The 23387-nt window shown below is 45.7% G+C and overlaps 4 protein-coding genes across 7 annotated transcripts; 1 reads left to right on the top strand and 3 right to left on the bottom strand.

The window, feature by feature from the left end:
* Positions 1-821: 821 nt before the first annotated feature.
* On the top strand, positions 822-17041 carry cyfip1 (cytoplasmic FMR1 interacting protein 1). Of its 2 annotated transcripts, XM_003973828.3 has the most exons (31): positions 822-1041; positions 4328-4448; positions 4620-4709; positions 5006-5083; positions 5171-5272; positions 5364-5545; positions 5797-5893; positions 6044-6172; positions 6289-6393; positions 6698-6789; positions 6973-7090; positions 7313-7435; positions 7531-7656; positions 7729-7895; positions 8518-8665; positions 9126-9279; positions 9499-9655; positions 9784-9880; positions 10064-10140; positions 10301-10409; positions 10487-10606; positions 10703-10902; positions 11204-11291; positions 14405-14548; positions 14659-14749; positions 15071-15201; positions 15277-15349; positions 15435-15529; positions 15640-15878; positions 15944-16091; positions 16415-16579. In XM_003973828.3, the coding sequence occupies exons 2-31, from the start codon at positions 4332-4334 to the stop codon at positions 16577-16579; spliced, it is 3762 nt and encodes a 1253-aa protein (XP_003973877.1). In that variant the 5' UTR covers positions 822-1041; positions 4328-4331. The 2 variants fall into 2 exon arrangements, with proteins under 2 accessions (XP_003973877.1, XP_029683782.1); XM_029827922.1 differs by lacking the exon at positions 822-1041 and having other exon boundaries at positions 4332-4448; positions 16415-17041.
* On the bottom strand, positions 11691-14114 carry fndc9 (fibronectin type III domain containing 9). 2 transcript variants are annotated; one of them, XM_029827927.1, is made up of 2 exons: positions 13707-14114; positions 11691-12645 (listed from the first exon to the last, which is right to left on the bottom strand). In XM_029827927.1, the coding sequence occupies exon 2, from the start codon at positions 12568-12570 to the stop codon at positions 11956-11958; it is 615 nt and encodes a 204-aa protein (XP_029683787.1). In that variant the 5' UTR covers positions 12571-12645; positions 13707-14114; the 3' UTR covers positions 11691-11955. The 2 variants fall into 2 exon arrangements, with proteins under 2 accessions (XP_029683787.1, XP_029683788.1); XM_029827928.1 differs by lacking the exon at positions 13707-14114 and adding an exon at positions 13416-13432.
* On the bottom strand, positions 16982-20443 carry nipa2 (NIPA magnesium transporter 2). Of its 2 annotated transcripts, none has more exons than XM_011614501.2 (6): positions 20207-20443; positions 19365-19598; positions 18967-19023; positions 18573-18663; positions 18194-18354; positions 16982-18114 (listed from the first exon to the last, which is right to left on the bottom strand). In XM_011614501.2, the coding sequence occupies exons 2-6, from the start codon at positions 19501-19503 to the stop codon at positions 17462-17464; spliced, it is 1101 nt and encodes a 366-aa protein (XP_011612803.2). In that variant the 5' UTR covers positions 19504-19598; positions 20207-20443; the 3' UTR covers positions 16982-17461. The 2 variants fall into 2 exon arrangements, with proteins under 2 accessions (XP_011612803.2, XP_003973943.3); XM_003973894.3 differs by lacking the exon at positions 20207-20443 and adding an exon at positions 19682-20080.
* A 165-nt stretch (positions 20444-20608) lies between these two features.
* Positions 20609-22863, bottom strand: nipa1 (NIPA magnesium transporter 1). The gene is made up of 5 exons (XM_029827926.1): positions 22642-22863; positions 22486-22533; positions 22285-22375; positions 21958-22118; positions 20609-21883 (listed from the first exon to the last, which is right to left on the bottom strand). Exons 1-5 carry the CDS (start codon positions 22760-22762, stop codon positions 21390-21392), a joined length of 915 nt encoding a protein of 304 aa, XP_029683786.1. The 5' UTR covers positions 22763-22863; the 3' UTR covers positions 20609-21389.
* Positions 22864-23387: the final 524 nt, after the last annotated feature.

Below are 23387 nucleotides of genomic sequence, written 5' to 3'. Positions count from 1 at the left end.
TGGCAAAAGATTACTGTTGAAATTTAAAAGAGAAGAAATGAATGCCAGTGATGTTTTTTTAATTTGAATTTCGATTTTGCATGTGTGCAATAATAAATTATATATTGTATAGTCTTAAGCTTTGCTTGTTCCATGTTAAGTTGTTGAGCAAAACTAGTTTGGGTCCATACCAAAAGGTTCCGTGTTATAGCCGGAGGAAGAGTTTTTCAATAAATATCAACGTTGGCCAGTGACTTTATCCCAGTTTTGAATTTTGGCCCACTGGGTATTTGAGTTTGGCACCTCTGGCTTAAGAGAATTCAACTACAATGCAAATGACCACCAACGACCACTAACGACAGCATTCAGTAAATCAGCACAGTACATGTCTCTGGGATTCCTAAAAGTTAATTTTGAGAAAGATGGAACGCCTTTGTCCAGTTGAATTCTTTTAAGCCAAAATTCAATCAAAGGTTTCTTTTTAAAATGGGAGAAAACCACAATAAAAACAGCAATAAGTGTATATTTTCCAGTTTCACCGAGAGGCCCAAATCGTCTTCCGCGGATTTGAATATGACTATTTATAAACTACATACTTTTTGGATGCGTTTGATAAAGTTGTTCTCTTTTTTTGGGTGAGTGTGTTTCGATTGTCCCTGCTCAGCCTCCATAGCTCAGCGTCCACTCTACTGTACATTCCTGGCACCGCTTTTATCCCACTCTCGTGCCCCTCTTTTATTCCGCCCTCGCGCCCCTCTTTTATCCCGCTCTCGCGGTCCTCCTGCGCTCGTGCCCAGGCGGAGCAGCCCAGCACCGCCCCTCTGAGCGGAGCTTCCTGTTGAGTTTCCCTGTTTGAGGGACAGGAACTCCCTGTTCGGCTTCTCTCCCCCGCCCATGATAATACCAGCCGAGGAAAGATTCCTCTGGTCGACGACGAGCGAAAAAAAAGCCTTTTTCGTCTTCTAAGCCTCGACCTGTTCGCCCGGGGGTTCCTGCTTCACATGGGGCTGAAATCCGTGGTGTAACCGCATAAGTTTTCCTTCCAAGCAGCGCAAACTCCGGGTGAGTACAGGCGACTGATCGCGGAGTTTTCACCCCCCCCACGACAAAGTTGGCTACGGGAAGAAACTTGCCCGATTGAGACTGTCTGGTGTAGGCATTTCTTCGATTGGCGAAGTTATTTTCTCCCCCCAGAAGACAAATCAAAACGCTTTATTGTCCTATGTAGGTGGCGGTAATTAGCTTGTGGAGGTGAACGGCTTGTTGCAGTCTAAAGTGAATGTCCTGGCTTGCAGGCCCGGGATCTGCCTAATCCCAGGCCACGACACGGAGCACGGATACAGCTATTCGGACTACCAGCAGGGTTTTCGCTGGTTTTAGGAACCACACTCACCGATTATTGTGAATAAATGACACTTCTATGTATATTGCAGGTGTGAAAGTACTGCGTCTAAACGCGTCAACAAAGCTGCAAGATCTTGTATCATGTAAGATCTAAAAGTTTTAGATCTTGTTGGGTGTTAGACTAAAACCCATTAGATTCCTTCCCGTCTTATGCGATCACTTCTTTGGTAAGTGTCCTAGAAGGATTTCGAGAATCACCCCCTTCCTGTTCCCACCCTCCAGATGTTGAGTTTACTGGTTCACCATTATTCGCCATCAGCTGCAAATGTGAACTCGCATTGAAGCATTATTGAAAATTTGAAAGGGGGGGATTTCTGAGGTCATATTGGGTGGTTTCATACTGTCCCCCTGCCTTTGGTTTGATTTTCTTCTGCATTGCTTTGAGTTTACAGGACACACCTTGGATAAAAATACGTGTATTTTGGCAGCATGAGGAAAACCACTGAAACTTAATCGATGGTTTCTATTTCACTAGTTATGTGCTTTTAGCTTTGACACAACTGACACAGTTTGTTACCTCTGTGCAGCAGCACAAATGATCAAGATGTGACTGAGTTTGTAAAGGGTTTGCCTTTTAACTTTTATCAAGTTCAGGTAACGTTCACTATTGATTGGCTTCATTTTCACAGTGAAAGGTTCCCTCTTTACAAGAAGATTACAAAAAAGAGAGTAGCCTACGGAATAAAATGCCATCATTTGGCTGAAAAACAAGATAAATCACAGAGCAGTTGGGATCTTTAAAAAGTACCCAAACAGCAATGTGTTACTTTTTTTAAAAGAGAGTATTTAGTGCTAAGACATTCCAGGACTGACACTCGAGTGGCAAAGACACTATGTAATTGTAATTGTTACTTTTAAGAACAGGATGCTCAGATTAGAATTTGTGACAATATCTTAAAAAAACAACAACTTTCTCACGTTCTGGAATCTGATAAACTAGTATCGGAAGAAAAAAAAGAAGACGCTGACCCCGTTGTGTCCAACATGGAGGCAGAGCTATGATCTAAACATTTATACTTGTTAATGGAACAAATTTAATATTCATTTATTAATGATCTGACTGCCTACAGAAGTGAAGTATCTGCATCTGTATCTGTATCTGTGTGTGTCTGCCACATCCTGACAGAACTGTGTGAGAATGATCAAAAACAAGAGAGTCCAGAACTATCTGAAGCCGCCAGAAATATATATTTAAAAAAAAATCAAGAGTCAATCACTGTAGCATCAGTTGGCGTTGCAGCTTTCAGAATAAGCACGTGGCTGGAAATTGTGGCTGTTTTCACACCACTGAAGAAATCATTACAGCTTCTTTGTCAGTGGGACTTTTGACGCAACCATCTACATATAAACTAGCACATTTGAAATGAAGGAAGGCTCAACTCCAGAGAGGGGGTTATCAGATTTGATTTGCACAGTGGGAGAACAGCTGTAATTTCAGGTGGTAACACGTTTCAGAGGGAACATTCTGCTTCTCCGAGCATGCTTGAGGCTGTTGTGGTGGGTTCAGGGCATGTGGGTAACTATATCAGCCGCAAGGTTTTAAACTAGAGTTTTGTAAAAGCCCCACAAAGAAGGGAATTACGATAAAAACAATGATAAGTGATGGGGCTGTAAACATGGGAGTCTCGGGGGGTGACGGGGGGGGGGTGCTAGTGCAGCGATGGTAGGCAGACAGGGTAACGTTGCCCTCAGGCTGAGGTGACGGTGTGTTGCCAAGGGTGACTAACACATGAAGGGAAAAAAAGAGGTGTTTATTGTAGAAGAGTTTGCTGCAAGCTGACAGGAAGTTCCTGGTTTTAGAGACCCAGACCTTTTCTGAAAAGTAAGATATTAAGCAGCATTCGTACCTTGAGTAAGTTTGGCTATAGAAAGTGATTCTCAATGGCACTCTAATAAGGATACAATAATAGCTAAAATAATGAGCCGTCCAATATGGCTTCCACTGTCCTCATCAGTCTACTGCTTCACAAGCCGCCACCAACATAGCTGAGCTGTGAAAAGACAGCAAAATGAGGAATCATTAAACTCCCACCACCCCCGCTCAGACATTTGGCTCCACCATTAAGCAAGATCTGAAAAGTGCTTGACTTGTTACTTCCCCTTTTGGTTCCTCTACTCTGTCAAACTCTCATTCACAAGCAGCACCCAAACTAATTAATAGTCACTTGTACCGTTGTCAAGCTTTGTTGTGTATTGGTACTCGATGAATGTAAATACAAGTAATAGAAACTGGACTAGTTGGCACCTTTTTTGATGCACAGTTGCGTGTTGGCCATTTAGATCATGTACTGAAAGCTGCTGATGTGTTTGAAGCTCCGTTTATTCCCCTTAATGCCTGCGAGTTGCAGAACAGTCCCTTTTGTTTCTGTTGTGAAACGAGCAGTTGTAACGAGGCGCTGCAGACCATCGCTCTGCAAATGTGCGTTATGTGGAGCGCTCGTATCAGCCAGGCTGCTCCTCTGTTTGTACCGAAGCTGGTTAAATATTCCTAAATCCAGTGGGCTGCAAGGTTTGCTTCCTTTCAAACTCGCACCTAAGGTTTTATTTAATCGGAAGAAAGGGGTTTGTTATCGGCGTCAGAGCTCTGCTTTTCTGTTCTCCAGAGCAGGAGGCGAGTGAACTCTCCTGATCTGCTCCTCTCTGCCCTGCGAGCCTTTTGTGACGCTGGTTTTCACAGCAGATTTTTTTTGACCCACTGTCAGTCCTGATTGCAGTGGGTTTTTTGATTGTTCAGCCAGTGTCGGTGCCATTGAAAAGCCAGCAGTCAGCAGCAGTCTGAGACTGGGAAACGCACCCCACGTGACTCCACCATACACCAACACATTTAATATCACAGTGGGTGTTGGTTGGGTTTTCTAGCTGTGCCACGGTTTTATTGCTGTGAAGTGGGCGAAATTCTAAAGGTTTCTATCTAACCCTGACTGGTCTCTTACATACTTACCAGCACCATGACATCGGCAGTGACCTTAGAGGATGCGCTCTCCAATGTGGACCTGCTGGAGGAGCTGCCTCTGCCAGATCAGCAGCCATGCATCGAACCCCTTCCCTCTTCTGTCATGTATCAGGTCAGTGCTGAAGGGACAAACCTCTAGTTATTCGCTAGATCAAAAGTCCACGTGCAACGAAACAAATCGGGCCGTTTTGCAGTGGTAATTGGCAGCCTTTTAAGACAGCTAGGCATCCTGCAGCTGCGTTAGTGGCACTATCTCTAATCGGGATTTTCCATCTCTCCACAGCCCAACTTCAACACCAACTTTGAGGACAGAAACGCCTTCGTGACTGGCATCGCTCGATACATCGAGCAGGCTACTGTTCACTCTAGCATGGTACGTGTGTGTGTGTGGGGGGGGGTGTCCTATATAGGTATACCTTAATCAAAGGTCTGTCACAAACAGGACTTGGTAAGAGTCTCGGTCTCACCACTGCATGTGGACAGAGCCAGAAACAGTTGACAGGAAATGAGCAGCTGATTAGTTGTTTCATTTTATGAGAACAGTCTTTTCATTTAACGCACTTCCCTTTCACAGAAAGATTTCTAATTTTACCTGACGTGCAACCCTGTTATCAATTCTGCTGATTTCTTTTTGAATATGTCTGATTTCATTTCTGTTTGTTGAATTAGAATGAGATGTTGGAGGAAGGGCATGAGTATGCTATCATGCTTTACACATGGAGGAGCTGCTCACGCGCAATCCCACAGGTAACTATTTTATACAAAATTGTACATTTTGCAAATTGAATAGTGTCATTTCAATAAAGAAAATCACCAAGTGCCATTTTGTCTCAGGTGAAATGCAATGAGCAGCCCAATAGAGTGGAGATCTATGAAAAGACAGTGGAGGTCCTGGAACCAGAAGTCACCAAGCTGATGAATTTCATGCATTTTCAGGTACGTGAAAATCCCACAATCAGTGGGGATTTTGTTTTCTTCTGAATAAAAGCCGTCCTGATTGAAAGGTCTAACGGCGCCCCTCTTTCAGCGGACAGCGATCGACCGCTTCTGTGGGGAAGTCCGTCGTCTGTGCCACACAGAGCGCAGGAAGGACTTTGTCTCGGAGGCATATCTGCTGACTCTGGGGAAGTTCATCAACATGTTTGCTGTGCTCGATGAGCTGAAGAACATGAAGTGCAGCGTCAAAAATGACCACTCTGCCTATAAACGGTATTCTGAAACACTGAAGGTTTTTATGTTTCATTAGCTTCCCAGTTGTTCGGTCAGACGCTAGGGGGCAACAGTGTTCAGGAGCTTTGTGTCATAGGTAATGCTGTGCATCAACGGTCAGCTGGTTGTCATGTCAGTGAAAACCTTTTTTGTTTGTTATGATCTAAAGTATTGTGTTCAATATCATATGGATGCTTTTACCTGTACTTTGCTGTCTGGAAATGTGCTAATTTAATGCGTCCTTTGCTCAGAGCTGCCCAGTTTCTCAGAAAGATGTCCGAGCCTTCATCCATACAGGAGTCTCAGAATCTGTCCATGTTCCTGGCAAACCACAACAAGATCACTCAGGTTAGCCAAAAATATGTTTTTTAAACAACAGTTATTGTAAAAGCCACTACGGTGCCCTCTTTTTGTCCACTGTCAGATCCTGTCCGCTGAATTTATGGCATGAGCAATAGTATTTTAACTCCCTTTCTGCCCATCTTCATCACCTGCCAGTCTTTGCAGCAGCAGCTAGAAGTGATAAACGGCTACGAGGAGCTGCTGGCCGACATTGTCAACCTGTGTGTCGACTACTACGAGAACAAGATGTACCTCACACCCAGCGAGAAACACATGCTGCTCAAAGTAGGTGAAAACCTGCTGTCGTGAAATACCTGAATCTACAAGTGTGATTAATCTGCTCATTTGTTTGATTTTATTATTGGCAATAGACATCCAACACATATTATACTATGTCTTAGGTCATGGGGTTTGGCCTGTACCTTATGGATGGAAACAGCAGCAATATTTACAAACTTGATGCCAAGAAGAGAATTAATTTGACCAAGATTGACAAGTTTTTCAAGGTATGGAGGTCCCTGCATGTGCAATACAGTTAACACTATTTCACTTTAGGTAATGTGCTAATTAACGTTGTAATCACATGAATCGTTTTATCTGTGATGTGATTAATGATGGTGGACATGTGGAAAGCTACACATTACTTTCAAATAGAAATCAATTAAAACAATAATTCTTTTAGATAATCTGTTCATTAACGGGCCTGTTCCCCCTGAATATTACTGTATTTATTCCCGAGTTAAACTGGGGTGATCCACACTCGGTTTAACCTGAAATTAACATTAACACAATGCTTTTTGGCACTTGCAGCAACTCCAGGTGGTTCCTCTGTTTGGTGACATGCAGATTGAGTTGTCTCGCTACATCAAGACGAGTGCTCACTTTGAAGAGAACAAGTCCAGGTAGAGGAAAATGTTCCATATTCTGGGTCTTACAATGCTGACAGCCAATCCTGGTGCATTAGATTGGATTCTAAAATATTGTTAGTCAAAGCATTAAAGGAACTAAAAGTGTGTTCTGCCCGCACTTTATTTTTGTGGTGCTAAGCGAAGCAGGAGTCTTTATCTGTTCTTCTTGCACCATAGGTGGACCTGCACATCCATATCTAGCAGCCCCCAGTACAACATCTGTGAACAAATGATCCAGATTCGCGAGGATCACATGCGCTTTATCTCGGAGCTTGCTCGCTATAGCAACAGTGAGGTTGGTACAGGCATAAAGGGATTGACAGTCAGCCACCAGGCTGGGCAGGTCTGAGGCTCTATTGAGTCGATTGTCTCTGATTAGAGGCTCAATACAGTTCCTCAATATTATTCAGGTCCATATTTACACGGCTTCTCTAAAAATGTGTTTTACTTTGGTCAGAGGCGAGGGGGTGGGTAGTTTTGGATGGTGTTACATTGTGCTCCACCTGTGTCTATGAAGGTGGTGACTGGATCAGGTCGTCAGGAGAGTCAGAAGACGGACATTGAGTACAGGAAGCTGTTTGACCTGTCCCTGCAGGGCATGCAGTTGCTCTCTCAGTGGAGCGCACACGTCATGGAAGTGGTGGGCAGATATAAATAAACGCTTTAACAAGCAAGAAGTTACAGTAAAGTGTCACATCTTTGGGTTGCTTTTCATCCTTGTGACATCCTCTACAGTATTCGTGGAAGCTGGTTCATCCAACGGACAAGTACTCCAACAAGGAGTGTCCCGACAATGCCGAGGAGTACGAAAGAGCCACCAGATACAACTACACCAGCGAGGAGAAGTTCGCCCTGGTGGAGGTCAGCAATGGCGTCACCACTCCATCGTGAAGTTTCGGATCTGTCGCTGACTAAATCGCTTATTTCTGGCAGGTGATGGCAATGATCAAAGGACTGCAGGTGCTGATGGGACGCATGGAGAGCGTGTTCAATCACGCCATCCGCCACACCATCTACTCAGCCCTGCAGGACTTTGCTCAGGTCACTCTGAGAGACCCCCTTCGACAGGCCATCAAGAAGAAGAAAAATGTCATCCAGAGGTACCAACCTCATTTATTTTGTAGGACTTGTAAAATGCACTTTGAAGTAGCTAACGGGGCAGTGTAATAAGTCATTAATTAGCTGCTTGGACCTGTGCTTTTTCTAAAAATAGTCCATGGATTGATGTTTTTCTGACACCAAACAAATTTAATCTAGATTTGAGTTTGGAAAAGAAAATGGAGCAAATAACAATGTGCCTTTCACGGCTCTATATCGACTGATATGGCTAAAAATTAATTTTCGTGGATGCATTTCATTTGCGAATAATAATTTTTTGGTCCTCTTGTTTATTTATTTATGCTGCCTGCTCCTCGAACCACCCATGTCGCTTCCTTGCATTCATACTGAGTCGTTTATACTGTAGGTTGCTGCTGTTTGGCTGATATTTGTCATTTTTATCTGTCAGCAGTAAAGAAATTTTCTGTTAAAAGAAATCAGATTTCTCTAAGATGCCTGTGCAGAGACGCTGCGTCTTTTGTGTCTGATAATCCTAATTGGAACACCTACTGAGTTGCTTTTGTTGCATCAGAGGTTTTTTTCTAACATAAACATGCATTTATGTCTGTAAGTACCCCCTCAAAAAAAATCAGTCACTATTTTTGAATTGTCCCTTTGCTGCAGTGTCCTCCAGGCAATTAGGAAGACAATATGTGACTGGGAGACGGGTCGCGAGCCACACAATGACCCTGCCCTCCGGGGAGAAAAAGACCCCAAGGGTGGCTTTGACATCAAGGTTCCTCGACGTGCGGTGGGGCCGTCCAGCACGCAGGTGTTTGACCATTCCACCTTTGCTGTTTTCCCTTACTGTGTCTTTCTCAGGGTGACCCTAAGTCATTTTTTTTCTGGGTTAATAAATCGCTGTTCTCCAATGTTGTGTATTAGGATGATAACCAGCTGTGCAAAGATTTGTGGCACGTTTTTTTGCGTGGGCCCCATTGATGGAGATTTATCAGCTTAAAGCTCAGTTCCTAGAATTAATCTGCTTTCAGAATCATACAACAAGTGATATAGATCTGAGAAAAACCCAAGAATATTTTAGTGTTGATATAAAAGGAAGTGCACTGGTGCCTGGGTGCTAAAGCAAGCATAAAAGACCAGGGACATTTCTATTCCCTGATGTACTCATGTTCCCATTTGAGGTTATTCATGCCTGTAAACACAAAAGGACATTAATATTTATAAAATTCAAGGTGCTATTTGTATGGCTTATGCTGCTTTTCTGTCTGCAGCTGTACATGGTGAGGACTATGCTCGAGTCTCTCGTTGCGGATAAAAGCGGCTCAAAGAAGACTCTGCGTAGCAGCCTGGAAGGGCCAACAATCCTTGACATTGAGAAGTTTCACCGCGAATCTTTTTTTTACACCCACTTGTTGAACTTCAGTGGTAAGAAGAGCCTCTTCTATTCCCATACAGGTGTTTTAACAGCTGTACTTTAACATTTAAAAGCTGGATATCTTTGGTAAATGCTGGTATCACACGTGTTTCTTTACTGCATCACACTGGGGAGGGAATTAAGCACACATGACCTGCTGGTATCCAAAAAGAACAGGTCTCATTGTTGAAGTTTCTGTATCTTATAACTGCTTGCGCTCCTTGGTGCAGAGACCCTGCAGCATTGTTGCGACCTGTCGCAGCTGTGGTTCAGGGAGTTTTTCCTGGAACTCACCATGGGGCGCAGGATCCAGTTCCCCATCGAGATGTCAATGCCGTGGATCCTTACTGACCACATACTGGAGACAAAGGAGGCATCCATGATGGAGTAAGAATAGCACGCAGCATCTTTCAGTAGCAAAGCAGGATTTCAGAAAAAAACTGGTTTGACCTTAGAAGACGAAGCGCTTGCTCGAGCGTATTTACAGCTGCGTCGTAACCATCTGTCACTTTCAGGTATGTGCTGTACCCGCTGGATCTGTACAACGACAGCGCACACTATGCCCTCATCACCTTCAAAAAGCAGTTCCTGTATGATGAAATAGAGGCTGAGGTGAGTACATATGCTCTGCTGTTATAGTGGCATAGAAGCAACACAATCAGTAGATGTTTTAATCTGCAACATACATCCTTTACTACACTGCATCTCTGTAACTGTACCACATCCTGGAGTCTTGCAATGCATGTTAAAAGCCCAATATCCAAGCATTTATTTTGAGCTCTTTTATTATTTTAGGTGAACCTGTGCTTCGATCAGTTTGTGTACAAGTTGGCTGATCAGATATTTGCTTACTACAAGATTCTAGCGGGAAGGTACGTGACATAGATATATTGGTGGTAATGTCTTGGCTTTACCTTTTGAGCCGATAACCACACAGTTTTAAATGTAAGGTTTGTTCAAATGACACATGGATCATGAAAAACAGCATATCCTTGTTTTTAGAAACCAATTCTTTTCTTTTGAATCCATCAGTCTTTTGCTTGACAAGCGTTTAAGGGCGGAGTGCAAGAATCAGGGGGCCAACATTCCCTGGCCGTCCTCCAATCGTTACGAGACCCTTCTGAAGCAACGCCACGTCCAGGTGTATATCTTTGTACTGTGGTTTCATTATAGAGGCACCATATTGTGCCGGCCTCGCTGACGGCGTGTAAACCTTAGCTTCTAGGCCGCTCCATTGATCTGAACCGGCTCATCACTCAGAGGGTTTCAGCTGCCCTTTACAAGTCTTTGGAACTGGCCATTAACAGATTTGAGAGCGAGGACCTCACCTCAATCATGGTATCGTCATTTTACCCTTTTAAAACTGGAACAGGTGTCCCGAGTTCCTTCATCTCTGTTTCACCACGGCTTGTTTTGCGATGTGCTTGGTTACAGGAGCTGGAAGGACTTCTCGACATCAACCGAATGACTCACAAGCTCCTCAGTAAGTTCTTGACCCTGGATAGCTTCAACGCCATGTTCCGGGAGGCTAACCACAACGTGTCGGCCCCCTACGGCCGCATAACGCTGCACGTTTTCTGGGAGCTTAATTACGACTTCCTGCCCAACTACTGCTACAATGGCTCCACTAACAGGTGTGTCAGCTCACAGCATTGTGGAGAATTAACGCAGGCTTTTGTTCATTTACACACCAACTAACTGTTTTATAACTCGAGTTCCAAGCTGTTTGCTACCGTTACAATGATGTTTATTTGTTGGCACAGTTGTGGGTCACACTGGACGCCACCTGCTGTGGTCCAAAGGAGTACCTTGATAAAGACGAGACGGGCTAAACGTCACTGAAATTTCAATATCAGTGGTTGTTGTTGATGTTTTGAAGCTTTAGAGTTCTCTCTGCTGAAGATGTTTATTGTTTTGTGTGTCTGTCCTGATTAGGTTTGTGCGCACTGTCCTGCCCTTCTCTCAGGAGTTCCAGAGGGACAAGCCCCCCAATGCTCAGCCCCATTACTTGTATGGGTCAAAGGTCAGAGGAGTTTATGTGGTCTTTCCACATTACTTTTGATATTTGTACCGATTGTTCTGACTGTCTCATGGTAAAGTCAACCATTTAGCACATCCTAGTTTTCCTGTTGTGAGTGAGATAATTACCAGACTGACACCTTTCTAGGCTCGTACCCTGGGAGAAGAGACAGAATATGAATGATATATGACATGATGATGAGGTCAAATCAGTTTGCAGAGGGATGGGAGGCAGACTAACGTGTCTCTTCAGTTTATTCTCTTTTCTCTTAATTAGATATTTGTTTTAAAAGTGTCCCAGAGTGCCTAAGAGGAGGAACTGGTGAAAGCATCAAACATCTAGATACGTATAGAGTTAGTTGAGCTGATAAAGTGGATAAAAACGCCTGTTCCTACTGGATGGCTGCTCTTAAGAGAATGTAACAAGGTCAAAATATTGACATAAGCCATATAATGTTTTTATTTTATCGCATGAAAAGAAACTCCCATGATGCTTGACTACGTATTCTCTTCACAAAGAAATTCACTCACCAACAATAACATAATTATGCCTCAACCCAGCTTAGATTAGATGAAACATTTCCTGGATATTACATCAGTGGACGGTCACAGCCGATGCCTTTCAGGCCCAGGCAGGACACGGCGGCAATGTCCTCGATCCAGTTGACTCACACTGGCTCGGGGCCAGCCACGCCAGCCCGTGTCCCCAGCTCATAGTCCTGGTTCATTATGCGGCTGGTGATCTGTGTTGTAAGGAGCGGACGTTGCGTGTTGGTGGCGTGTTTGCTGCTGTCATGGCGTCCGGATCCAGACACCTCTTGATAGGTTGAGTTAGTGGCCACATGGCAGCCATCTGCACCCTGGCCGGGAATGGAGCAGATGGTCCGGAGACACCCCCACAACAGAACACCAGCAATGACCAGGAGCAAGATGCAGCCGGTCAGCCAGACGCCCATCGCCAGCTCCCAGCCGGCTCTGTGGTGACCTTCGCCGCTCTCGCTCGGAGTGCTGAACACCTGGCACTGCTCCCGCACCGGGTTCGCCGCCTGACACGTCACACACAGGAAATACGCCGTCTGGGGGAGGAGGTTGGCGAGGTGCGCGCTGGTGTGACTGACGGGGATGCGTTCTTCGTGCATGAAGCTCTTGCGTTTGAAGCCCATCAGGACGCTGTTCCAGTTCGGATCGTACATGACGCTGTAGAACGTGTCCCGGCACCCGGGGGCCGCCGGCCAACTCACTCTGGCCGAGGTGGAGGAGATGTTGTAGACTGTGATTCCCATGTTGCTCGAAGCAGGCGGTCTCTGGAGCTGGGGGGGAGGGGGGGTGGATTCGCTCTTTCCAAATCAAAGGCTAAGCTTTTCATTTGAGACGACAGGAACACGAGTGAGGGGAGAAATTGAAAGTTTATGGTTTCCATGCAACACTTTCCCACATTTATAACAAAATACCCTCTCTATCCTCCCCTGGTACATAATGGAAGAATATATCCAAAATATATGACAAAGATGGGTTGGATCAAAATAATTAGTTGAAAGGGAGGTCACTAAAATAAAGGATCTGCTTTGATAGGAAATAAACTCTTAATTATGAAAAAGGATCAAAATCACATGAACTATTTAGTTTGAGACATTTGAAAAGCCCAAATGAAATTAAAATTCTGATTCAGGTTTTTTTTCCCCCTAAAAATGTGTTTTTAAGTCTGAGAAAATAACTTGAGATGATATAAGGTCAGCATTAGTTCTGAATTGGGACACTCTAGTGAGCTACTGTACATTCTACTCAATGCAAATGTCAATGTTTATTTTAAAAGGGTCTTGAAAAGGTTGAGAGCAAAACGCTCGGCCCGCCCCCGTCCACGCCATATGTCAAGCCTAAAAATTGAAAGGACAATAATCAAAGGATAATAAGATGAAGGTTGAAGGATTATCTAGAACAATGTGCAAAGAATGGAGGGAGATTAGCATATGCACAGATGTCCAGTAAATTATGTAATGCATAGCGATAACAAAGGTTTTTATTAGTATTCAGAATTTGAAAACGATATCTGATTTATTTTTTTTTAATGAAAAAAGGATTTATTCAACTCATGCTATTGCTAAAATAAGACGTGAAATAGATGAATCACCTGTATGTATCCACTCTTCCTCCCACTGATGGATCTAATGCTGAGCGGGTGCTCACTGGGAATATTACTCAGATCCAGCCTGCTAGACATTTCTACAGTAACTGCATTTTAGAGAGATTCTTTACAACAAAGTCATTCAAGTTAAAGACGCCGTTCAGCAGGTGGGCGTAAAAACCAGAAAATGCCCGACTGGTGTTTCTTTCCTGGTGGTGGACCATGTCGACAACACAATCTACAGTCGCTGATGATGTCGGGCACGAATTAGCCTCATGTTGCACGTGTTGAACGTACCGATCTGGTTCTGATGAGGGATCCTGTGGTCCTGCTGCTCCGTCATCTTAGGATGTCGTCCGTCTGCTCTCGCGGAGCTCCTGACCCCCGTCTGCGGGCGTTCACCGGCGGGATTGGAGCAGATGTCAGTGTGTGTCTCAGCGCTGCCACAGTAGTGAGTGTGCAGCTGGATTACAGCAGCAGGAGGACGCGGCTGTCGGGGGGGGGGGGAGAGCTGGAGCTGGAGCTGGAGCTGCATGCAATAGTTCTCTGTTCATTCTTCAGGTTTGCTTTTCAAAAGTGTGATTTTTTTTATTTTTTTTTGTACGCCCCCACTATTGCGAGGTTGCAGGGGTGGCGCGGGAGTCTGACTTTGACTGGGCATGGTCACATGTGGTTTGGCACACACCAACACAAAAATTCCCCAATTCAAATAAGAAAGCATTTCAATTGACCTATTTACAAAAGCTACACCACAGGTTTTAACTAGTTCATAACGTCATATCTTAGACCAGAGGGGGGGTGCTCTCTGTGGGGGAGGGGCATCAGAGGGGATGCACTCCTTGCATCTGCTGACCTTCAGTAAAAGCAGAAGATCAACATAAAGAGATGTTACATTCAGCAACTATATTAGTTTCTTGTTTTGAGGAGTATAATGAATTTAATCAGTTACCATTTTTGTCTTTTTACAGTATTTCCCATCCTGTTTTTAATTGCAGACCTTGAACCTGGCCTACAGCAGCATATATGGTTCCTACAGGAACTTCCTGGGTCCCCCTCACATCAAGGTCATGTGTAGACTGCTGGGCTATCAGGGCATCGCCGTGGTAATGGAGGAGCTGCTGAAGGTTGTCAAAAGCCTGGTGAGTAAAGCGGAGTCAGCGTTGCGCTTGGGGAGGCGTCATTCCGATTAGACAAAAAGCAACGAGCAACATTTGGACAACATTTATGCCTCTGTTCTGCCTCTGCGCAGCTTCAGGGCACCATAATGCAGTATGTGAAGACTCTAATGGAGGTGATGCCCAAGATCTGCCGGCTCCCTCGCCATGAATACGGCTCCCCAGGTAAATGAGCCCACCTCCGACTTCTGTTCAGATACTTCTTGTCATTTGGACTTGAGCCTGTACGTATATGAACTTCCATCCTTGCTCTTTAAACACACAACCCTCTGGATGTGAGAGAACCAACGCTGTTTAATAAGCTGACATTAAACCTCTAAGAAGTTGAGCCTAATGGTCAAATTTCTGACATGTTGAAGCAGTAAAATAGGACCGAAGAGAGAGAAGCAACCACTCATTTCACTCTCCGTGGGCTTCAGAAAGGCTTCTGCAGGCCGCAGGCTCGGCCTGATGAGCAGGGAGTGAGCATCTCGCGTCTCTTCACAGGAATCTTGGAATTCTTTCACCACCAGCTGAAAGACATCGTCGAATATGCAGAGCTGAAGACGGTTTGTTTCCAGAACCTGAGGGAAGTGGGCAATGCCCTGCTGTTCTGTCTGCTGAGCGAGCAGAGCCTGGTACAGGAAACGACCCAGCAGAACGTGCGCGTCCACTTCTCAGACGCGCGTTTTTGACGTGCCCTTGTGTCTCAGTCACAGGAGGAAGTTTGCGACCTGCTGCACGCCGCACCTTTTCAGAACATTCTCCCCAGAGTCCACGTTAAAGGTAACCGCCTCCCTTCTGAAGCCCGCCCCCAATGTGGTGCTCCAGTTGGTGTCAACGATGAAGGAATCGTTTGTTCCTCCCACAGAGGGGGAACGCCTCGATGCGAAGATGAAGCGTCTGGAAGCCAAATACACGGCCCTGCACATGGTTCCCCTGGTGGAGCGCCTCGGTACCCCACAGGTACGGCCGCCCCGGCAGTCTTTAGTGTTTGCCGCTGAACTCGGCGTTTGCAATACAAATGAAGCTGCTAATCTTCGTGCGTCCGACCTAATTTCGCCTGCCTCCGTCAGCAAATCGCCATTGCACGGGAGGGCGACCTGCTGACCAAAGAGAGGCTGTGCTGCGGTCTGTCCATGTTTGAGGTCATCCTAACCCGCGTGCGCGCTTTCTTGGACGACCCCATCTGGCGCGGGCCGCTGCCCAGCAACGGCGTGATGCACGTCGACGAGTGTGTGGAGTTCCACCGCCTCTGGAGTGCCATGCAGTTCGTGTACTGCATACCTGTGGGAGCGCACGAGTTTACAGTGGAGTGAGTACATCAGCGGAGCGGCGCGCCACGTTTGAGACGCCGCTGACCCCCCGTTTGCTCTGCAGGCAGTGCTTCGGAGACGGCCTCCACTGGGCCGGCTGCATGATCATTGTGCTCCTTGGACAACAGAGGAGATTTGACATCCTGGACTTCAGCTACCACCTCCTGAAGGTGCAGAAGCACGATGGCAAGGACGAGGTCATCAAGAGTGTGGTGAGTTTGACTGAGGACAGCTTTGAAATGCTGTCATACGAGATTGTTTTTGTCCTTATATCACATTAAAATGTTTAGCAAATGCGTACGCTAGAAATGAGTTTTGAAGGGAATTTCAACATTTACAAGAATTAGACATTACAGGACATTAGTCCTGTGTTGAGCTAGCATCGCCCTCTAGTGGAGATGTGGAGTAACACGCACAGAAGCGTGTCTTACCTTATAAATGGACTAGAACTCTTTACCAAAGCGTGTGTGAGGGACGATTTAATCAACACTGACCACATCAGACTTCACGTACGTTCCTTTTTACTCCACCACAGCCGCTGAAGAAGATGGTGGACAGAATCCGTAAGTTCCAAGTCATCAACAACGAGATCTTTGCCATCCTGAACAAGTACCTGAAGTCCGGCGACGGGGAGAACATGCCGGTGGAACACGTCCGCTGCTTCCAGCCTCCCATCCACCAGTCTCTCGCCAGCAGCTGAGGAGCCAGAACCAAGTTCCAGATCCCGTCTCCGCGACCAGACAATCCAATATTAAATATGCAATTCCTCATTTATTTTAGAACTTTAGGAGCAGAGGACCATTAGTGTAACAAAGATGGGCCACTTTTTCTTTTGTATTCACTTGTGCCTTATCAAAAATGAAAGTATATTTCACCTTTGTGGAAGAATTGTTTTATACTTGTGGCTGAACGATTGATCGGGGAAGGGAAATTAGTTTTATGGGCTGAGTATTTAAGGGATTGCAGTGGTGCGTAATTAAAGGTGAACAGCATATTTTAAGTGGGGGTGGATCTAATTTTGTATTTACTACTGTCAGACTTGTGGCTGCATGCAAAACATTTTAACAGAAGCGAAATGTAACAAGTTGACGCTGAGCATTTATTCTGTGCCTTATTTCTAGTGTTTTAATCATTTTAAGTCAATAAATATGTAACAAATCTGTTCATTTCACGAGCTTTTCATGTAAATACTACAAAAAAAGTTCCAAATGACGTCCGACAAACTGTCGTCGCCTTCAAGTTATTTCGGGACAACTCGAAGAGGGGGTCGGTTTGTGTCGTCGTGGGCAGCAGGTTCAGATGGAGTATAAGATAAAACTTTGATTTGTAGAAAGTAAGTCAGTGCATGAATAGATGTGTACATAGGTCAACACTTCTTAGAAAACTCATTTACAGTGCTACACAGGAATGGAATCACGTCCCAACTGAATACGAGGTCATTCTCTCAGAAAAGTAAGGCAAATAAAACTGTTAAGTACAATCCATTGGTCAGTCCTCAGCCTGATCCCTGTACAGCTGATTGTCTCACTGGCAGGTTCCATAATCAACACAAAGGTCGGCCAGTCAGGGCGGGGACCGGGCCTCAATGATCCACAGACGTCATGGCGCCGTTTCGTCTGGAGACGCTGTCGAAGGACGAACCCATGTCTCTGTCCTCCATGTCCTCGTTGGACTCGTGCAGCATTTCGTAGGTGCTGTGGGAGCCCAGGCCGTTGGCCGTGGGGAAGGCCCGTTCCTCCTTCCTCATGGACACGGCCAGGTTGGCCAGACTGACGCTGATGTCTTTAAAGGCGTGGAGCAGGAAGATGCCGATGATGATGGTGGAGAAGCCGCTCAGCGTGCCGATCACGTCGTCCGAGCCCATGTGGCCCCACTCCTTGAAGAGGATGGCGGAGCACGTGAGCACCGACGTGGTGAAGAACACGTAGTAGATGGGAGTGACCAAAGAGGTGTTGAAGATGTCCAGAGCTTTGTTCAAGTAGTTGATCTGAGTGCTCACGCAGGCCACCAGGCCCAGAAGCAAGATCCACGCTAGCGGGTTTCCCACCACGTTTTTTCCTGCGATGGCTTCTTTGATGGCGATGCCCAACCCTTTGACGCAGGACACCGACAGGGCCCCGATCACCGAGCAGATGGTGATGTAGACCAGGATGTTGGTCTGACCGTGGCGGGGCCCCACCACAAATATGAAGATGAGGGCCACGATGATGACCAACGTGGCAAACACACAAAACCCTGGAGAGACAGACGGGATCCAGTAAGCCGGGAGATCAGTTACCACCACAACTAACGGTCCGGTCGAGCCGCTCGCTACCTGGATCCACCAGCTTCTCTGCCATGTCTTCCAGGCTGGTGATCTCCTCCTCTTGCGGCGCGTGGATCACCATGGTGGTGGAGCCCAGTATGCTGAGCAGACAGCCGAGCTTCCCGTGCAGGTTCAAGCGCTCAGTCAGGAAGTACGACGACAGCACAGCACTGCAGTGACATTTACAGTCAGCCACGTTCACACTGTTTGATTTAGAAATGTGTTTTCCTCCGGCAGAGATCAGCTAACGTCACCTCTGCTTCAAACACAACGCTGTTGTCAGGCTGTTAAATGTGTAGATGCACATTATCTTTCTAAAAATGGCGTTCTATATTTCAGAAAGAAGGTAAAGGGACATTTCTGGAGAAGGTTTTGATGAGCAGAGTACCTGACGAGCACGCTGAGAGCTCCCAGGGGTGTGACCAGGGTTGCTGGTGCAAAGGCATACGCCGCAAAGTTGGCCGCTTCTCCCGCCCCCACTGTAAAGACAAATAATGTTGGGAAACGCCGCACAAAACAACGGGTCTTGCAACGGAGGCAAATGCTCATTAAAATACTGTGGAGCTTGTTTGGGCAGTAAAACCTCCCAGTATGAACACGGATCAGGTAATCTGCAGGCCAAATAACAAATTCATCAGAATCAAGGTTGAATTCAAGCTGGTTGGAGTGTTTTAAATAACCACACGAGCCACAACGGACCAAAAAAACCACACACACATCAAATATGTGCAGACACGTGATGCTCAGCCTCATGAACCTCACACACACATAATTAGACTTACTTGACAGCAGCCCAGCCCACCACAGCCACTCTTTCAGATAAGCATGGCCGCCCTGGCCTGAAGGGAGGGAACACATGTCAGGGTGCAATCCCCTTACTTCAACAACATTTGCACATTGAACAGAATCGGACTTGTACAATCATGGCGAGTGCAGCGCCAGCAGCCTGGGAGCATCTGCGCAGGAGGACGTGGGAAATAAAAGTTAATGATTGCGCTGCGACTTTCAAGGCACAATCACGTGAGCGAGCTTCAACTGCATAACAGCTTTTGTCGGGCACACTGGTTTGTCGACTCTCGGTGTTGAAAAACTAGCCCAGGGAGTTCCTGGGTTTGGCCGACAACCTCTTCCTTGTTCAGCGATTCGGGATTAAGCAGAAAAGGGGTTGAGGGTTGAATACCTGCCCGCATCGACCCCTTTCTCGCCAGTCTCAGGAGTCCTTTCTTCTTGAGGATGAAGCTGCCCCCGATGAAGATGCTGGAGCTGACGGCCAACGCCAAACCGACGTAAAAGTCGTACTTCCCCCGGTCCTGACCCATCGTGATGGTGGATGTGTTGTAATGCTCTGTCACATTTACCAGCTGACAATACAGTTGCTGACCAGGAATAGTGCAGTTGTGGCCAGCCCAGGCACCTGCAAGAAAAGGACACAGAAAGCCCCAAAAACATGTCAACCACCTGCTGAGAGACAAGCACAACTGTAAAACAATGACCTACCGTCAACACAGGTGACATTATGAGCTTGGAAACCATAATAAGATGCAGGCAAATTAGCCATCAGAACAGCACTAGCAGCAGCAACAAATCTGCAGTGGCTTAAAAGGGACTTGTGGTGGCTCGTGGAGACCAAACCGGTCTTGTAACATCAGAAAAGCCTTGTGAGATTGGCTGCTTGGTAAACAATTATTTGAGTGAAGAGGAATCCAGGAAGTCTTGCGCCAGTTCACCTGCGCGCACAGGGTGTAGCTCGTTAACCTGCGAGCGGCTCTTATCAACCTCGAAAATAGCTCATAACCCGAAAAATACGCGTGGCACTCATATTCTCAATCGCAAGGACACTTAAAACGGCCACGTTAAACTGCAAGTGTCTCATTTTAGAGGAAACAGTAAGCCACGCTAGCTTCATGTAGCAAAGCGGCTAGCTGGTGGCTAACGGCTAAATCGCCAGCGTTGTACTGCAATTTGGTTGACAAGTGTAAGAGCCGCAAGCTAGCAATAAGTAGCCATTTAAAGAATAAATACCTGTCGAAGTTGATCGTTTCGACGGTACCAAGATGATAGCCACCGGAGGTTAGCTGGTAGCTAGCCTGTTTCCTGGTTCTGCGGATAACCAGCGCATAGTGTTCACTCCCGGGAAGTCAACGAGCATGACGACTGTCTCGCGCAGCGCACGCGAGGCTCGTCTTCCGCGTGTGAGCGCGGAGCCTCGTGCCCTCCTCAGGCTGAAGTCTATCCAGCAGCAGGAGCGGGTCCACGCACCTGATCCCACTCAGACTGGATCTCCTAACAGATCTCCTTCAGTTGGTTCATGATCTGCCATCAAAGCTGATCAACTTCCGTAGACTCGATTTGCCTCCGTCCACCGAAAACCGAATGTCGGACATCGCAACTGTTGTGAAGGCGAAGTTGGAGAAACGCACTCGTGAGAGTGACCACAACCGAGGCCCATCTTTATTTTAGAAAAGTGAGGAAAAGTTGGTGTTTATTTTCCGAACTTTGTAAAATAAAACGCCTTTTAAACAAGCCAAACACACGAACGACACGCTTGCTTTAAAATATCTGTGAATGGAACTTTACCATTCTAGTTAAATCGATTAAAAGCGATTTTCTAGCTAATTTGCTGGTTAAAGCGGGAACATCAGATAAAAAAATAAACAAACAAATAAATACAGACGCATATAAACATTAACCTTTCAAAAATAAATGACCTTTCTTCACAAATTCAGAGAGCACGCGTGACGGTGGCTACAGGATAAACTGTCTCTGAGGTTTACACACTTAAAACTCAAACTTTGTCACAAGTGCTCAACACAACAGGAGCAAGAAAGAGACTTCAGAATTGACACTGAATAATTCAGCCCGTCAGTGTTCACCCTGATCTGCTGGAGCACTCGGAGCACAGTTCAGGCTTACTAAAGCATCGAAACCTTTGCTTCACCTCCTACTTAACAATCAGTGGCACTTCGAAGCCTCTTTGTTACTAATTGACATACAGAAATCAAAGCAGATTATATGGTATGAAAATAAAATTTCTATTTTACTATAACATGTTACATAAGAGGCATAAAAACAATTCCAAGAGTCTTGTCAAATGTTCAGTTTAAGTATTTGGCATCATTAGTGGAGCTTGTATTGTGTAAACTGGAGGTAGAACAGGACTAATAAGTGTTTTAAGTATGATGAATAAAGTTAGAAAGTCATCTCATTAGTCTGTCTTTATTTTCCATGTAATTAAAGCCTCTTGAGAAATGCGGAGTAAAACGACTCCGACACAGGTGGTCGCCAAACCACAGACCATGGAGAGACAGCCGGTGACGTTCAGAGCCGTCCACTCTTTGAAAAGCAGAGCAGAAGCCAGAATGACGCTGGACGTGAACGTCACGTAGTAAATGGCCTCGAACGTGTTGGAGCTGAAGCGCTCCAAAGCTTTGTTGATGAAGAGGAACTGCGTCAGGATGCTGGTGGCCAGCACGGCCAGCAGGGCCAGGAAGAGAGCCAGAGCTCTGCTGCTCGGGGGCCCCTCCGCCAAGACGTCCTTCGCCACGAGGCCAAGTCCTTTGCTGCTCGGAACGGTGAAGCTTCCCAAGAGGGAGCATATGCAGATGTACACCATGATGTTCGACGAACCGTGAGCTGGGGCGACCCACACGATTAATACGAGGAGTAGGAGCAGCACCAGGAGGGCGTACGCCACAAACACTGCAGGGTGGAAAAACAGAGGGTGAAATATCACCATGCTGCAACTTTCCTGTTGTGTTCAGGCTCAAACTGACCTGGGTCCAGCAGTCTTTCCTCAAACTCTGTCCTTGATGTCACAGCCTCTGCTCTGGGCGCATGAACGACAAGCATAACAGAACCCGAGCAGCACAGCACGCAGCCCAGTTTACCGAGCAAATTTAAATGCTCCTTTAAAATCCAAGAAGCCAGCAGAGCTCTGCGTGTCAACAACAGGACAATTTCATATTACACAGTGACCCACAGGGTCTCAAGGCAGCTGAGGTTGGTTGAATAGCACAGGACAAAATGATTATATGCGATGTGCTGGCTACGTGACAGAGATTGTGTAAATACAAACATTTTATGGAATGTCTAAGACCTACCCAAATAGGACTCCCAGTGCTCCCAGTGGCGTCACTATGACGGCAGGAGCAACGTTGTAAGCCAGGAAATTCCCGATTTGACCTACAGCCACTGTTTTATGCACAGAGACGCAGAATCACGTCAAAAAGAGGAAATCAACAAAAACAGTGGCTTCTAATTTCAGAAATCTCGTTCTGTCCGCTAGATGGCCCTGTACTCACTGGACAACGTTCCCGTCCACCAGAACACATCAGTGAGGTACGAACGTCCTGTGGAAAACACATTCAACCTTAACTATGTGAGATTCATAATGTCCCTTTGAGCAATGTTGCCATGGAGATATATATATATACCACAAGCGTACTTATGTGCTCTACCTTTTTCACGGGAACGTAATATTCCCTTTCTCTGAAGAACAAAAGTCGACCCATTGATGAAACTCGCAACTACTGCTATCAGTATTCCAGTAAGGGGTAAAGGAATGCCACCTGGGGCCATAACTCGGACTACTGTGTTTAATTTGAGTAGCTAAATGACTTCAAGTCTCCACTTCTGCTGATGATCTGAATTCGGAAGTGACTTAGTGCGCATGCGCAGGTGTCGGTCGCTGCTGTTACGCGCATCCTGGTACCGACACAGACGCTTCATTTATTAATGCAGTTTACCAATTTTATCAAATGTTACCAACAAAAGTATAATTGAAATCCAATTCTAGCAACCTGCGTATTTGTAGAATAGTCACTCTTTAATAGGAATTAGGAACTCCTCCAAACACCGACGCTTAGCAGAATAATGCATAAACACAATAAGTCAATAAGACATTGGGTGTAAATATGAACAACATCCTATTGTACAATGCTCACTGAGTGTCTTATGTTCCATGTAAAAGATAACGAGAACCACATTTATCTTATATCATAAGATCTTCCCGAAATGATCATTAGAGGAGCATCCGGATTAAAAAGGAAATCACCAGATCACCATCAGATCCACTACCACAGACAGGTTCCCCACCCCGATACTGAGGCATCGCAATGATTACATCAATTATTTAAAAAAAAAAGGAATTAAAAAAAATGTAATACAAGTGCCGTTCTCGAATCATTTTTGTTTGGTGATTGAT

The sequence above is a fragment of the Takifugu rubripes genome, chromosome 20, assembly GCF_901000725.2.
Source record: "Takifugu rubripes chromosome 20, fTakRub1.2, whole genome shotgun sequence".
Classification (NCBI taxonomy): domain Eukaryota; kingdom Metazoa; phylum Chordata; class Actinopteri; order Tetraodontiformes; family Tetraodontidae; genus Takifugu; species Takifugu rubripes.
The sequence above is the reverse complement of the archived record's forward strand: the minus strand, read 5'-3'. Positions and strand labels throughout refer to the sequence as shown.